General features: G+C 36.8%; 1 protein-coding gene across 2 annotated transcripts in view; it reads right to left on the bottom strand.

Moving 5' to 3' along the window:
• Nucleotides 1-17,880, bottom strand: part of PPP2R5A (protein phosphatase 2 regulatory subunit B'alpha) — a 46,215-nt gene that overhangs the window by 3,970 nt on the left and 24,365 nt on the right. The window contains exons 4-11 of one of the 2 annotated variants that reach the window (XM_072856887.1): nucleotides 11,903-11,995; nucleotides 9,780-9,910; nucleotides 9,513-9,572; nucleotides 8,184-8,292; nucleotides 5,705-5,758; nucleotides 1,613-1,663; nucleotides 522-641; nucleotides 315-442 (exon numbers count right to left, since the gene is read on the bottom strand). In XM_072856887.1, the coding sequence (XP_072712988.1) occupies nucleotides 315-442; nucleotides 522-641; nucleotides 1,613-1,663; nucleotides 5,705-5,758; nucleotides 8,184-8,292; nucleotides 9,513-9,572; nucleotides 9,780-9,910; nucleotides 11,903-11,995 (746 nt within the window). The remainder of the gene's footprint in view (nucleotides 1-314; nucleotides 443-521; nucleotides 642-1,612; nucleotides 1,664-5,704; nucleotides 5,759-8,183; nucleotides 8,293-9,512; nucleotides 9,573-9,779; nucleotides 9,911-11,902; nucleotides 11,996-17,880) is intronic. The other variant, XM_072856888.1, reaches the window with a different exon arrangement.

Raw genomic sequence — 17,880 nt, 5'->3', positions numbered from 1 at the left:
CCTTGGAAATTGTTTTGGTCTAAGTAGTATTAATTTGCATTTTTAACTAACGCATAAGATCAAATGTGATTACAGTATCAAGACCATCAATCCAATTTCCTCATACTTTTTCAGTAAATGCCAGTTCTCCACCACAGCAATGCAGAACAGTGAAAGCATGATATAGCTGAAAATGACGTCCATTTCAGCACCCATAATCTCATTTATTTCATCTGATTTAGGTAAAAATGAAATCACATTTACAAGCTTATGATCCAAACCTGAAACGGGACAACTTATTTATGGTACTATAGATAAAGTTAAACATTACATACGGATTCCAGTGTTCTTTGGAGATCTTGTATAAACTACCAAACATAATTGGTAGTATTTTATCAATGTTCTCCTCAATCAGGCTAAGAATATATTCATTATTCCAGAAGTACAAAGCTCTTTCTGCAACCTGAAACACAAAGTTTACAGGTCAACAGCCACAAAATAAATTAATACAAGCTATTTTTTAATACGCTTTTTTTTTTTACCTGAAAATGTGAACTTGACACACACTTGGATATTTGCTTAAATAAAGGCTCTTCTATTTTTTTGAATTGTGTCGGTTCTATTACATCTAAGATTTCTTCAATTTCACCTAAAAACATTACCTGTTTGTATAAAAGAAATATATCAAAAAGTATGAGAATGTTTTATATCTCCATTGTAAACAGAAACAAAACAAAATACAGATTACACATTAGTTATGAATCCTGCAAAGAACACTGTATGTAATTACAATGCTTTAGACATCCACAGGTTTTTTGCAGCCTGAAAGAAGTCAATCATCAGTTTCAGCTACCAGGTTACAGCTCTTATCTTGGTTTTCTTCTTTTGTGTAATTGCTCTAAACACTTCACAGAACTGCTTCTGCAGAACGTGTTTTTTACAGTTAAAAAACCCCTGCTAGAACATTTTATTTCAAGAATGGCTGCAGAGGTTACCGTTATCTGAGATCTCCAAAGCAGCTTTTGAAGTGATAAATAGTTAATTCCCGTTTTCAGTTACAACTAGAAGAGCACTAGGTAGATGGCACAGAAAAATGTAACACCACTCACACAAACCAGGATCCTACTTTTAAAGGGCTGCCAGGGGGTGGGATCTGGTGGCATAAATCAAACTGCTGGTTTTTAAACTCATTTTAACTACATAGAAGGAACCAGAAAAAATGAATTTCCCAAGACCATTTAAAGTTATTTTTATACTACAGAAAAAGAATGTACATATGCTTTACCAGACTCTTAACTCGGTATCTCAAATGCTAAGTCTGTGTCACATTGCAGATGGCTACCTCCAGCCTGGTCTATATCTACTAAAATACTTCTCACCTCAGAAAATTGTTTCTCTACACAACATCTTAATTAGAATGCAACTTTTAATATAGTTTTAATGTAGTAACACCATAGTAAGAACAGACATACAAAACAATTGCATTGAGTTGCATGACAGATGAGCACCTCAAGAAGCTTCAAGAACTGCAAGTTTTCTACAAGATCTCTTGAAAAGCACAGCAGAGGTAAGGTGTATGAACCTGCCACACGTTACATCACAGCAGATACCAGAAACAAGAGACAAAACCAACCTCTTTCTGACTGCAAGTTTTTGGCCAAAATTTGAGCAGTCCTCTGATTACCTATATTAAAAATACAAACAAGTTAAAGCGTAACAAGTTTATATTACATATTTGATAAGATTAAGAAAAGTACTAGTTTGCTTTTCGTTATCCAGAGGTTCAGTGAAAACCGAATACAGCTAAATGTAGTTCCACTGAAAATAAATACTGTGCTGTCTCATTTAAATATTTATCTTGTTTAGGTTATCAGAATAAATTTAGACCCTTATCACTTCACAAGTCTTTGATTATCAGTTCATACTCCACTTCCATCCCAGTACATACATTAATCGATAGGATGCTGATAACTTCATTTTGTGATGTTTTGATGTTAACTCCCCTGTAGCTAGACTTCCCAGAATATTTTTTGTCTTCTACTCATCCATACTTTCAGGAGCACCTGTCTTGGCATCAAGGTTTGAAGCCCAAGAGCAAGCAGTATACACTGACTGCACAAACAGGGCTACACAGAGGAGTCATGGCCTCTACCACTTCCTTTTTTCTTCTAGAATTTGAAATGTTAAGGACTGGAAACTAAAAAAGAGGTGAACTTACAGAGAAAATATATTCCAGTATCTACATTGGAAATGGTCTTACACAAAACTGGAAAAACCTTTAGCGAAACATAATTAGAAAGTACAGCCCCCAAGGCAGGGGGGCGGAACGGGACCACACAACAAAGGCTGGAGGCTTGTTTCCGAGAGACAAACATTTGACATGGCATCTAAATTACAAAATTCATGCTGGCTAAAAAAAAACCCCTGTAACTGCATGTTTTGGAAGCAGAAACATTCTCAAAGCCTTATAAACTTTCATTATGAGGAAAGGACCTCTATTTTTATGATACAACAGCAACTAATTGATCATATCCAACTGTAAAACTTACTCAACTATTTGAATATCTTCCATATTTGATTTTTGCCATGTTGATTTTTTTTTTCCCCCAACTTCCCAGCTGGCTGTTTTCATCCCAACTATGTGTACTATCAAAAGTGACCTTCCAGAGAAAAAGTTTGTATGATTTTAAGCGCCCACAAGTCTTTATCCTAGCATACACACATATCCTGCTACTACAAAACTGAATGTCACTTCAAATGACACTGAGCAAATGCAGAAACCTCAGGCAGCTGGTAAAGTCCTATGCTCAAATCCACAAAAAGAAAGCGAATTACAAGGAAAGAACAGATTCCTTAACAGAGCCCTGACTACACAGTTCTACCTAGCTGGCTGAAAGCTACACACAACAAATACAAACGCCATCATCTGACACCTGATGAAGGAGCAAGAGGCCTGGATCAGCCCATACAGGTGACATCTCTGCTGCCTGGCCCACAGGGGCAGAGCTCCCTCCCTGATCTGCCGGTACTGACCTGGCCTCCTTGCTGCCTCCACAGACAGAGCAGAGGAGCTGGGGCAGATGGACTGTGAGGGCAGAGGAGAAATTCTGAGCTCCCCCATTTCACTGCAATTACCTGATCTGGCAGTCCTTCACTCACCTGCTTCTCCTCCACCTTTGAGGAGTCAGACTTGCATGAATTACACTTGTTTCTCTAGATTACAATTTAAAGTAGTCTATGTAAATACACTTTAAATCTAGGGCCATTTTCTGTTAATTAGCTTGTAACTGAAGGACTCAGTTACATACTATTGAGACTTTGTATTTCCAAAGAACAAACCCAAACATTTACAGGTATAATAGCTCATTCTGCTGACACCTTCCCTTCCCCTAGAACAGTGCAAGTAAGCTAAAAAATTTCAGACAAGCACATTTGCCAAAGAAAAGCTGCGAGAACCTACCATACACCCCTAACCGGAGCATGAATTTACTGGTCTCGAAAACTTAAAATTGAGTTAGCTGGAAGAGTCCAGTTTCCAGCACTTGTTATTTTAAGAGTGTTGAATATACTTCGCTACACAGACTCATACTTGATAAAGAAATAACATGTTCTGAGTATAACAGTGCAGACCTCAACAAGATACCTATTCCTTGCTCCTCAGAGAGAGTATCGGTTTCCAGCTTGACTATGCTTTCATATTAAAAAGCTGATACATGCACATTTATGTTCAAAGATTTTATTCAAAGAAATATTCAACATGAATGCAAAACTGAAATCCTGCTGCTCTTACTACACAAAACTCTTAAGATTAATAATTCTCCCTGAGCTACAAAATTCCCATAAATTGACTTACAACAGTAGGCACCTGCTAGAAAACTTGTCTTATGTACAAGGATTGCATGTTTAGCCTGATTTCTTCAATGTAAAGGCCATTGCACTTAGCAGGGTTAGGTAACAAACTCTTCCTGTCAGCTTCGCAGATATCAGGACTGACCTAAGGCAGACTACCATAGTTACAAGAGCTCGGATTTAATGTCCTCTAAATTGACCCTGAGTGACAATTCCTGCCAGAAAAATAACAGTAAGGTACTCCTGAAGAGAGCCTTCTGGAGTTCTTAAAATATTACTTGACCTAAAGCCAAAAAAAATTCCAAATGCTATCTCAGCAGTTGCCCTGAATTTTAACATCTACTTTTCAAGCATTTCAGAAAGTTTCTTAAAGCTTCACTTCTTATCATCTTATTAACTTGCACTCCTTTATAAAGCCATTTCTACTGTACGCAATGACCAAAGCAAGCACAGGCAGTGACTCTGCAGTGAGTTCTTGTATCTTCTCCATTCTGAATTAATCTTTACTGATTAAGAGGCAACTAGAATTGTATATACTATAGTCCAGGTGAAGTCCGAGAATTGCACTATGGCACTCCTACTTTAAAAAGCCCTGCCTTCTCGCTTCAAAGTTTGGGCTTGGATCCTGCATCACAGTTCTGTAAATCCATATCAGGAAGTTCTGACTTTGTCACGTTGTCACCTCATTCAATCTTGCAGGTTTTTATATAATACTACATGTTTTCTGCTTACATGTCAACTTTAACTGTCAAAATGCCTGGATTGTTTTATTGCTTGGCCTAAGGAATAAAGCTTATGCAATTCCTTTCTCCTTGTGCTATCCAACAAAATAAGCTTATTGACCAGTGTAGCTGCAGTACAGGGGGAAAGGAGATGCTTCAAGCAGACAAGGCAAATTTATAGACAGTCAGGTCTACCACCTTCCACCACCTACAGAATAACTTGTCTTCTGATGAGGAACATCCATACTTAAGTGGCTGTGCAGAAAACAAGCTTCCACTGAAAGACCGGTGAAGAACTTGTGGTCGTTTCCACAAAGCTGTTTATCTTTTTTCTTTATAGAAAAATTAGATTTTGCATAAGCTCTTCATTTTTCTGTCACAAAAAGGGATCAAGTATTTAAATATCAACATACTCCTAACAGAAAGATTTCTGATTGTCCAACTAAAACCAGTTTCTGTTCTAGCTAGTCTGACACCAGTCTGTGTCCCCATGAGCTGCTGTAGTGCCCTGAGCATGCATTCTTCTTTATGGGCATTGTCAAAGCCTTGCATGAAGTGCTGCAAACTCCTTTTCAGCTGAGCTGTCAATATGTATCATGGGAGATTCAGTCTGGCAAAAGCCACCGCTGCCTGAAGCACCTGTATTATAACTGCCAAGAGGCACCCCAGTAACTGAGAGACAGAACAGAAACATCGCATTTGGAATTTCAGAGTTCTTTCTGTCAAATAAAGTGTTGTTATTCTTTCCAACTTTTTTGTGGGGGATTGTTTATTCCCTAAAATATTTCAACTTTATGCAAGCCATCGGCACCAAAAATACTGAAATTTTAGTTCTTACCAGGAGTGAATACAGTTGTTACCTGCTTTCTCATATGAGGTAATTTGCATGACATCAGTGGTTCAATCTTTTATTTAAATTTGTGCTCTATCTTGGTCACAGGCTAAGAGGTAATGGCCCTTTCAAACCCATAATTTTCTTAACAACTGTTCTAGATTTTAAAAAGTTGGTTGGGTTTTTTTTTTCCCCAAAAAAAGGCCTATGGATCATTCTTCAAGATAGTACAGATAGCACTGCTATACAATTCTAACAAGTTACACTGAAATATTTAGTTGAAATTAAAAATAGAAAAACATTCAACTGAAAAAACACTTACAGGCTCTGTTAAAGTTGTATCTTTTTCCAGGAACTGTACAACACAATAGGCAAGCTAGAATGTAAGTCATATGATTATTTAGTTTAAACAGACACTGTTTAGACATTGCAACATAACTAAATATCACAACTTACAATGGAAGCACTTCAGATGGGGGGGGGGGGAACGGGACACGGACACAACATGACAACCCAACCCAAAACACCCCTACACAGCCATTTTAAATTCGTCCAAACTAAAAAAACAGCAATTAAAGCAGCAAGATATGCAGGCCTGCTCTATCTTAAAACACTTCCTGCATACCAAAAATATTTTTCTTTTTCATCCTGAAAGAAAATTACTTTTAAGCTTAACAGATATTTCCCTAACTCAGATCCAGTATACAGACAGGTTTTTCTCAACATCAATTATTTTATTAACATTACAAAGCTGTCATTTTCAAACATCTGTATTGGGTGATACCTTCAGTCAATAAAAGTTTTAAAACAGGTTTGACTGAGCACACATTGCTCAAGTACTAGACATCTACAGCACACAACATTCAGTGATAAGATTACAGGTGAAAGAATTTTAACATATTACATGGCCACAAGAGATCAGGCAGCATGTGTCCAGCTGAGTATCCTGTCCCCAGCAATGGCCAACAACAAATGCCTGTGGAAGAGTATATGAAGTGGAGGAAGCATAATGTGATTAACCCACCAGTATGCTCTCCCAGCCTCTAGTGATTTCTGTCAAGGGGTCTTCTCAGGCCAAAATGTGATATTATGTGTTATATAATTACTTATTGTTTAGTTACTTAGCACATAGTTAAGTAACTAAACAACCATACCTCTGCCCAGTACAGAACCATACAATAATCCTAAAGTAGTTAAAATCCTAGATTCCGTTAAGACTGATTTCAAAAAGTCACAGTATTTCTCAGCTCACAATATACAGCAAAGACAAAAATTATTTACATGCATTACATGTACATTTCAATCCTTAAGATGCTTGAATTCAAGCACTACCTTTCCATTTTTTTTTTTTTTAAATCTGTTGTCCCAAAGCAGGTAATTACAGCATTGTAATTATAACAGGTCTAATTTATTTCTTTTACCCTTAGGCTAAGAATGTATATGTGTAGATTCAAAAAATAGTAAATGTCACACATTAATCTCATAAAATCCCATTATATATATTGTACAGTAATGCTTTATTGTTCGAAGACACAAAGACTCAAACTTAATTCAGCTTTAAGGCTTTAACTTTTAAGGGCAGGCTAAACTTGTACCATAGCAACAAAGCAACCAGGCCACTCCTGACTGCAAAGCAGAGTTAATGCTGATTTACACCTTCAGGATAATACAAAACCAGAAACACACAGTGCTGAAACTGCACGTGGTACTAGCGGTTTATGAAGGGATAGATGAGTAGCCTGGTCAGCAAACCAAATGCTACTTTCAGGCACACAGTACAGCTGAATTAACAGGACCCTTTTAGGTACTGATGAACCAGATTAAACCTATCATAGGAAAAAAGGATAGCTTGCTGTACTGTTCTATCAGTGAGAATACCTTTGGCAAGTGACTGGTCCCCTTTCATATCACTGACTCATTCCATGGAGCAGCCTCTTGCATAGCAATAAACCACAAAGACAAGTGATTTAATTAAATTAAAACTTTATATGAGAATTAGGAATTAACTGAGCTCTTGACTTGATCCTGTTTGAAGGCTATATAGTCATAAAGATTTCAGTTTAATTAGAAACTCATTTCCTTGTATCTTTAGTCTATAAGGAGCTTCATTAGTGAGCTAAGTTAACAAAGCAAGTTTTTAATTAGCCACAGCAGAATTACTTGCAAGTTTGCATCAAATGTTTTCAATACTCAAGTGCCATATGTCTAGAAAGGGTATACAATATTCCACAAATAAAGTGCTGAATGTCTGTGCAAAGTGTAAGAATGGAAGTCAAATGAAGAACTAAAGCATTCTGACAGTGTGTCATGGGTCAACATAATTTCTAGCTGATCCAGAGAGCTACTATACATTTCTGCCATTTATATCCAACATTCTCCTCCCCTCCCCATCACTGGAATCGTTTTAGAAATAAAAAAGCACTTCTGAAACAGGTACCTGGCCATACTCAAGGTTCCTTTATACACAGCATTTAGGTTACATAAAGGAAGTGATAACAGAACAAAGCCCTGGGATTAAATGAACCTTAAGGTGTGACAAAACTCCAAGCAAAAAAGCTTCCAACTTCAGTTGACATGACTTTGACTTGCTGTTTTATTCTTTCACTTTTAATATATGCTAAATATTATCTCAAAATTAACATTTAGACATAAGATCCACAAGATCTTTTTTAAAAAAAGAGTGATTAAATCTGCAAATATTTTGGAATATTGATATTATAACACAAACTGCTTTAAATTTAATTCGTTTCAAATGCAAATACAAAAAACCCCACCACTCTTGAAAATAGGCAAAAGCTTACCTGTGCATGAAACAAAGCTAATCCCTTTGCAGTATGCATGGGAATCAGAACTTTCATAAGGAACTGTTTGTGTTCTGCTTTCAGTGGCAGTGCAAAACCATTGATAATACTGAAAACATGAATAAGCAGGATTTATTTTTATTAAAAAAATAATTTTTTCCTAGCAAGTCAAGAATTTCTGTAAATTCAAGAGACACTCCATTTGTGATTCAATTTCTAAATCTGATTATTTTGAAGCCATAAAATAGCTCTACATATGCACAACCTTTAAAGTTTTGGTCTCATGTGAGTTTCGACTCTTGGTAGGAATACCAGAGAACCATAGTATACGTCAAATAATACCCATTAGATGAGCTGAAGTATTTTTATCGTGACCTCCATTAAGTGAAATCATCTACAGTAGGTCTTGCTGTCTAATTGTAAAGCTTAGACACATGCATCAGGAAGCTGATCCATTTCACCCACAATCACTAGCAACTTGCAGAGAAAAAAACCAGATCACATATGATTTTGAACTATTTCAACAGTGCAGTCTGAATATTTGTTTTGAGATTGTTGAACCACCTTTCCCTCCAAAAAAATAAGTTAAAAAGTTGTCTCATTGATTCAGTAATCTTATTTTTAAGGGTTGATGAGTCGTAGAACAGACCAAAGTGCCTCAGGAAGAGGTTGGGGTTTTTTCCCCCCCTACATTTTAGATAAATCTGAGAAAATAATGGTATACCTTTCACTTGATTTTCATGAAAATTTGTTCCACAATAGTTTCACAATGTTTGTATTTTCAGTTAGACCAGTAATATTTATAAAATTTTCTAGTGTGAAATATATGTGACAGTTTTGGAAAAACAGTAAAATACTACTACAAAAAACTTCAAAGTTAAAATTAAATTAGTGAAATAATATAAAAAAGATAAATAAAACACCCTAGCACTTACAAGGCTTTCCTGAATAGAATTTAAAGAAAACCAGCCTGCTGAACATTAAAGCATTTCATTCAGCATGAGGGCAAAAGTTAACATTCATTTTCTGAATCAAAGAACAAGTCATCTATCAGATACAAGATGAGCAAGAGTAGATATTCCTGACAAACAAGGACCCTTGAGAAATATTTTGCCAGTCATCTTTAAAACTTGCACCGAAAAAGAATAATTTATACTCTATATCCTAATTTGATATTCACATGGTAACCCAGACAGTATTAGATTATATCAGTGACTGCACTTCCTCACTCGTTACTGTAATAATTCTCTCCCCCCACATTCCCAAAGCAAGAAAGCTGAAGCAAACACCCACAATAACGTTTTATATTTTGTGTCAGATCAAACTTACCTTCCTAATATCTCAAGAAGTTCAGCAACACCATTGAAGTGCTCCGTTTCATATATAAACCTGTTGCCAAAAGAGACAACCATCAAAAATTGAAACAGAGGATCAGAGATTCCAAAGAAATAACCTTTAATAAGCTTCAAATATTAGAAAGTCAGATCACAGACCAAAAACAGGTCTTAATTCAAGAATAAATCACTGCAGACCCAGACCATGAAGGCAAGATAAAGTATTCCTCAACCTAGTCACGCACACACATATGCAGCATACCTGAGGAAAATGTTGTTAATCTGTTTCCTGATGAATGCTCTTAAACCAAGGAATTTTCCATAAATTCGATGAAGAACTGTCTTTAGGAAATCACGTTCTCGTGGGTCTTCACTATCAAAGAGCTCCAACAACTTCAAGAATTAAATTGAAATGTATTACTTTTGATAGACTTAAATTTTGTTATGTTACTAACCAATTTGAGTTTAATCTTTAATTTACAAGTTTACATCAGAAAAATTAGAATCAGTTTAATAAAAAATTTTGTTTGGATGTCAGTATTATATTTTCAAAATTAGAGTTTTAATAAAGCTGATTTAAAACAAAAACAAAACACCCCCCACAACCCAGCAGCTTCATTCCCTTCAAAAGTCTGTATACAACAGACATCAAAGCCCTTCCAACAACTATTACACTATCAAAATAAAAGTGAAATGGTAAGAACAAGATTATCAAACCTTAGGTAAGTGGTTTACAACACTTGGTCTTTAAGAAATCAGAATGAATCAAATCTGTGTCAGATATTTACTATTTCTCAATTAAAAGCCTGTACTGCTCATCTCAAAAAGCTACTTGTGTCTTGAAGGTTAAGTAAAAGCATTCCTATACAAGAAATTTCACAATTAATTATTTAATATTGTGACCCCCTCCAAATAAGCATAAGATATGTAATTATTAACTGATTCTCTGCTAATACAGACCAAATGCCACAATAAGCTAGCAAGATTTTCCACACATTTTCTTGTAGAAAGTTTTCCAAGGATACAGAAAAGACCATACTCACTTGAAGGCATCAAAAAGATATTCCAATCCCATTACAGACCATTATTTTAGGTTTGGTTTTTTTCCCCCCGCATGTCCAAGTGAGAGCATATTCAGAAATGCTAACTGTGCTAAACAAGTTAGTAACTTAGCTCAAGCAGTCACTACAGTCTCCTGCTCAGTCCAGGTCTGTGAGCTTAGGTACATCTACACCAAGCAGCATAAGGGACTGGAAACAGCTGTTCAGAAACTTTGTTCAGGCTCATTTCATTTTTATATTTAGAAGGAATTTCTCAGGGTCACTACTCCACTTTTTTTTCCATATATAGCTAGCTGTTCATTGCATTGTCTTTCTTGTACTCTAGAGAAAGAACAAGTGAAGTGTCAGGAATTGAAACTCTGCAACATGGCTCTTAAGAACCACGGGTCAATTAGTAAATTGGATACCCACAGCCAATAGCTCAGCAGCAGCTTCAGGCCTACATTTTGTGGGAAAGTGAAATAAAACAGAGAAGAAGGAAACACCTATAAACAAGAAAAGTAAAACCAAACAAATGGAAATTAAATACAGTCACTGAAGGTAGGGAAGAAAAGTGTCCATCTATGTTTTTACTTTTCATTGCTGTACTGTGATGGCCTGCCAGCACTCACTCTTCAGATACTGAGCTTTTCCTTGACAAACAAGTATTTTGACATGGTAAAAAAAGTCCCCACTGAGTTAACCTTGGACAAAAATTGTTATGGTATTCCACAGCCTAATTCCTTGAGAAGTTATATTTAATACGAAATATCATTTCACTTTCTTGCTCATAGTTACTTTGCATGGTAAAGCATGATTTTCCTATGTACTTTCTTACTTGATTTTCCTTCTATGGTTAACACATGATAGTAAAGAGAATGACACTATCTAGTCACAAGTTAGCAGATGTTGGAACACATTTCATGTACAATTAGTACATGAACTTTTTACAGGAAAAAAGTTCACTTAAGTTTTCCCATGATAAATCTATGAAAAAAACAAACATAAAAGCACTACAAAAATGTAATTAGCACATTGTTGATTTGACTGGAAGTAAGCTACAAGTCATTAAAAACACAACTTGTATTCACAAATATCTTGCACTGCAAAGCATTGAGGTTGATATCTGAAAACAAAGTGTTTCTGAAGTTACTAATCACATATAGCCTGTGTGGTATGATGTGCTGTTTATTTAGTGTTTGGCAGAAACCACTGTTGGAACAACTAAAATTTAATCCTGTGTCAATGTGAAAGCTTTAATATTCTCCTTAGCTGTACAGTCATCTGATAAATTAAGCTTGAGAGGTGATCTTTAAATCTGGGTGTGGGAAAACTCTCTACTTACCTGCTGTACAAATTTCTGGTCAATATATCGCTTTGCAATGCTAGGCTGAAAATCCGGGCTCTCCAAAAACCTCAGGAAAAATTCATACACCAACTACAAACATTGAAATGAAAATTTTGAAGTAAGTACATACACCATAACACAGATCTCAGCCCCGCCACCACCAGAGTCAGGAGGACTATTCACATGCTTGAAAGGTACAAAAGGAAACCAAAGTCTAACACATCACTGCTTAATCACAGCTGCTACTGGAATTTACCGAAAGAATTACAGTAAGTATCAAGAACACTAATTCCCAGAAGAGTCAAAGCTTAATAAATAATCTACTGAAAATAACACTATAGACAAAAAACAAGCATTACATATATTCACATTTCCTACTATATTAAGAATTTATTATGTAGAAATAAGTTACCAAACACTTATCAACACCGAGGGTAAAATTAAGTGCTCTAACATCACATAATTCCTTAAAGAGATGAAGAAAAAAGTGCTAACTAAGTGTTCCCAAAATTAAGTTTCAGCTGCAAACTCCAAAATGAAAAGTCATATTAAACAGCTGAATGAATACACAGAAACTTAAAGAGTTTGGCTTAACATTAGTTTTCTATATCGTGGACACTCAATTCAAACGGGACCCTCTGCAGATTTATCTTCAGCTTCCTTTATATTTTGTAGTATATATTTTTCTGTTGAGTTCAAGTCCCCATTTGCTATGATCCCACAATACCCACAGATGGAAAAACAGACAGTAGATAGAGCTAGCGAGGGCCTGAGTTAGCAGAGAGGCATGAAGAAGCCAGAGCACAAGTCCCATATTTTGGGGTTCATCAGAAGTCCAAGACACAAAATACTGTACTTCCATAACAATGGCAATTTATAGAATACACATAAGGCATCTCTTAACAAAGATAGAATTGAGAGGAAAGACGTCTTACATTTAGATACATTCAGGGTTACTTATGTTCTCAGTGCCTATTTCTTAACTCCATGTTAGTTAAGCAACTGATTAGTAATAATACTAAAATGCCATTTAGATACATAAAGACATCACTGACTGGACTTCTAAATAAAACCCACACGGAGCTGTGGTCATACTCACAGGCATGTATTTCAACTATTACCACTATGAGCACTTATTAAACTGAGAGCCAACACCCAAGTAATTCATAATTATAATTATGAAGTTCACTTGAGAGAAGTGCTTGACAATAAGTACTTTTTATCTAGAACATTTGAGATGACAGTTACTTACGCATAGCCTCAAGGAGTATATGCTGTATCTGCAAAGCAGAAGCTCAGAAACACAAGTTCCCCTTCACTCTTTCTCCCCCTCTGACAGACTGTAACAAGAGCTTTTCATACCAGCAGTTTAAATGCATACAAATTTCATTTAACACAACTGTACTAAAACCCAAGCTTCCCTGTACATCCTGAATTTGTCATCTTCTGCATAAACACAATAGCACACAGTTGCACAATAGACAACATAGGATGGAATTTTTAAAAGCTTGGTAACAGACAATTCAATAACATAATTTTAAATATTACCATACTCCATCCTCTGTCTTAGAAAGAGATCAACTGTGGCTGTTTAGTATCTTAATCAATGACATAGACAGTGGAATCAAGTGCACCCTTAGCAAGTTTGCAGATGACACCAAGCTGAATGGTGCGGTTGACACGCCTGAGGGACAGGATGCCATCCAGAGGGACATGGACAAGCTTGAGAAGTGGGCTTTTGTGAACCTCATGAGGCTCAATAAGGCCAAGTGCAAGGTCCTGCACCTGGGTCAGGGCAACCCCTGGTATCAATACAGGCTGGGGGATGAAGGGATTGAGAGCAGCCCCACAGAGAAGGACTTGGGATAGTGATGGATGAAAAGCTGGACATGAGCCAGCAATGTGCACTCACAGCCCAGAAGGCCAACCGTACCTTGGGCTGCATCAAAAGAAGTGTGGCCAGCAGGTTGAGGGAGGTGATTCTGCCCCTCTACTCTGCTCTGGTGAGACCCTACCTGGAGTACTGCACCCAGCTCTGGGGTCCTCAGCACAAGACCAACCTGTTGCAGCGGGTCCAGAGGAGGGCCACAAAAATGATAGGAGGGATGGAACACCTCTCCTATGAGGAAAGGCTGAGAGAGTCAGGGTTGTTCAGCCTGGAGAAGAGAAGGCTCCAGAGACACCTTATTGCAGTCTTTCAGTACTTAAAGGGAGCTTTTAAGAAAGATAGGGACAGACTTTTTAGTAGGGCCTGTTGTGATAGGACAAGGGGTAATGGTTTTAAACTAAAAGAAGATGGATTTAGACTAGATATAAGGAAGAAATTTTTTACACTGAGGGTGGTGAAACACTGGAACAGGTTGGCCAGAGAGGTGGTAGATGCCCCATCCCTGGAAACATTCAAGGTCAGGCTGGATGGGGCTCTGAGCAGCCTGATCTAGTTGAAGATGTCCCTGCTCATTACAGGGGGGTTGGACTAGATGATCTTTAAAGGTCCCTTCCAACCCAAACCATTCTATGATTATACTTTTTCAAGCTAGAAACTAGATAATTCGTTAGTGGTTTGTATTGAAATGGGAAACATATGGCTGGAGGGAGGTTATTAGCACAGCTTCATAGGGATTAATTTTGGAACTAAATTTCATTAAGTATTTCTGTAATAAATTCCTATATTAAATATTTCTGTCAGTGACCACAACAAAGAATAGTCATGTGTGATAACTGCTTAGACAATGACACAATATTGGAAGCTACCACCAGGGGAAAAAAAAAAAAGAAAAAAGAAAAAGAAAAAAGAAAACAATATGTCCTTTCCTATTGGTAATCTGACAAGCTGACACTGAAGGCCTGGAGTAATAAATACAGGTTGAAACTCAAGGATTGCAAAGTCACAGTTAGAGATCCAAGAAAAAGCTCTGCTAAGCATTTGCAAGCCTTTGAGCTGAGAAAGGGTTAACCATAGGATGACTAAGATCCATCTAAACAATAAAGCCATGGAAGTGACAGATGAAAATCCTGGGATATTCCAGGAAGATACTGACAGTACAGATAGAGATGCACACTCCTACACATGCTTGAGGAAATTTATTCAAACCTGAAAGGATACAGAGAAGGAGCCACTAGAATTGTCATGGGATAGAGCGCCTTTTACGAGTGAAGACTAAATTGGCATGTTTTGTTTTCCCTAAAGGATGGGGGAGGAAGGACAATTATGGCTTCTTTCCATAAATAGATATGGGGACTGCAATAAACATAAAGCAGAAGGACTAAGTTAAAGCATAATGCTGTAACATCTTGGTACAAGCTGTCCAAGATTAAGTTTAGGGTAGCAATTAGGATCAAAACCAAGGTACATCTCATCTATAAAATAGAACAAGTCAGTAATAATGCAAGATTCTCAATATATCATGACAAATTTATCAGTTCAATCTCTCATTTCTAATATAGGGAGAGTATGCATTAGTAACCATTTGAATGCTTCATATAAACACATGCAATTCCAGAACCACGATTGTTGCTATTGTTCTTAAACAGCTTTCAGAAAAACAAAATTTAGTGCTCAAAAATCCAGTTTCTGAGCTTCATTGTAGGGAATTTTTGTGTACTGAAGGAGTATTTGTGCACTTCTGATGCTTACAGAATTGTCTAGCTTCCTGATAATTAGTACCACTGCTCCTAGAACATGTACAGCTGGTAAAAGGTATCAAATAACTTTGGAAATCCTTGGGAGCCTTGGGAAATCCATGAAGCTTTATCCAAGGCATTTCAGGAAGCAAGCTGCAATGGCCATTTCTGGATAGTCAGCCTCTCCCTTCTCCTGTACACTAATGTTTGCAAACTTAGAAGCATAACAACAACTATCAACTAGGGGGACAAGAATGGATTCTAGCCACAACATATACTGGCTGCTCCTACCAAAAAAAAAAAGAGACAGGTATGCTCAACTTTCTTGAGTTTAACTGAAGCATTACCATTGGAAATACTAAATCAGGGGAGAGCTGTTGGATTTAGTAATTTTGGTTCTCAAAACTGATCTGCTTGGGTCAGAGAGCTATGAAATATAACTCCTATTACTTTGGTGATTCAGTCTTCTTTCTTGCAGAGACCACTAGAATATTACTGCTTTAAGCTACTAATTCCACCAACTCTGCAACTCCCTGAGCTTCAAAATACGGAGTGGCTTTAATGCCAACCTGTTCAGCCTAGTTTGGCTGTTACAAACCATCTTGAGTATTGCTTTAAAGCAATGTCTTTCAAGTGGCACTCATTTTAGTGAGGGTCTAGAGTCTTTTGTTGTGACTACACACACTGGTGACTTAGTAAGCCATTATCTATCATGTTATTTTATAGAGAAATGCCAACAGATTCAGCCAGAGAAAGAGTAGAGATTCTGATTTTTTCTTTTCCCCTCCCAGAAAACTGGCTACCTGACTGCCAGATCAGGATAGAATTCTGAATTTGTTTGTAACTGAGCAATCACAAATCACAGCCAGCAAAACATCCACCAGCACCCCACCCCAAGCAGTTCTTTGGACTATACCAAAAGTAGTAATGGGTTTTGATATTGGGGAGGAAATGGGTGTGTACACCCCCTTCCTCCATACACAAATTTGACACTTCCAGCAGCTTTGTGCTCCTGGAGGGCAATTAGTAAGTTATCAAACTCAGTCTTCTACCATTCAGTAGCACATGAACTGTAGAAGAGAGGAAAACACAAACTGTTTCCATTGTGCTGCAATGAGCAATCTATTCCAAGGACAGGATGAACAACTGATGCAGGTGAGGGAAATCCATAATCAATAACCAGACAGCCTGGCCAAAAAACTCGTTTAGAAAAAGACAAAGGAAAAAGCTGAAAAAAAAATTTCAAATAATACCATGGGCTACAAACCTCTTTCTATTTCTCTTAGACAAGCCTAAAGCACAAGTGAACTGGTCACAGAAACCACAAGTCTTTACAAAAAGAGATAGTTTACTTATGACCTAAAGTGAACTGAGCTAACCCAAATTTTACTCCTGAGAGACATTTTGAAGTCAGATCCTGCTGCTACTGACTATAAGAGACATTTGCATAGCCCTTGCACATTCCCACCCCTACAAAATCAAGCCTCTCATCTAGTTCAGTTATAGCCATTTATCCTATGAATTAGAATCAGCCACATATAAGCAAGATGATAATTATCACAGCCTTTAACCTGCAGAGTTATTTCTTGTGATAACTTGTTTCTTACTTGGTTTAAGTTTCAAATACTATCCTGAACATGTACTTTTTATAGCCAATATTAGAAGTCCAGTTTTTAAATAGGAGCATTCATTGATACATTAGAACTGTAGTATTATAGGGACAAAGTAGCATTTTAACTCTCTTAAGAGAGAGAGAGAATGGTATGCAGACATGCGGTAGCTATTAATCTTCTATACACTACTAGGAGTTGCTATGTAACTTTTAACAGATGCTACTTATATAAATTCAGCAACAAACTACCCAAGATAGGAACTTGGATGATTACAAGTGATTTAGGTTTGTTCAACTTTTAACAGTTAATTGGAAACAAACAAACAAAAAAAGCAGTATTGCAAGTCAATCACACGATTGATACAGCAATGCTATAAAAATCACGAGATTAGCACAGGAGTGCAACAATAGAATAACTAACCAACTGTTACCAAACAACAACGCCTATATTGTAAAGTTTTTGCATGAAGGGAGGGAAGAGGGTGGAAAGAATGAGGAGAGATCTATTTCTTGCTCAAAAGACAAATAAAGGCTATTACTCCATTTTTTGTTACTGTCACAAGAAACCAAACTGTTAACATCCACTTATATTTTATTGAAATCACTCAAAAAAGTTGCTCAAGTGCAGAAAACAAACCCCTTAAGTAAAGAACATAATTACCTAAAATATCCATATATTTAAGACATATGTATACCACACTAACAGTGCAATCACTCCATTTAAAAAAGAAAAAGGTAT

Source organism: Ciconia boyciana, chromosome 3 (genome assembly GCF_034638445.1).
Source record: "Ciconia boyciana chromosome 3, ASM3463844v1, whole genome shotgun sequence".
Taxonomy (NCBI): Eukaryota; Metazoa; Chordata; class Aves; order Ciconiiformes; family Ciconiidae; genus Ciconia; species Ciconia boyciana.
Note: the sequence above shows the minus strand (reverse complement) of the source record. Positions and strands in the feature narration are given on the sequence as shown.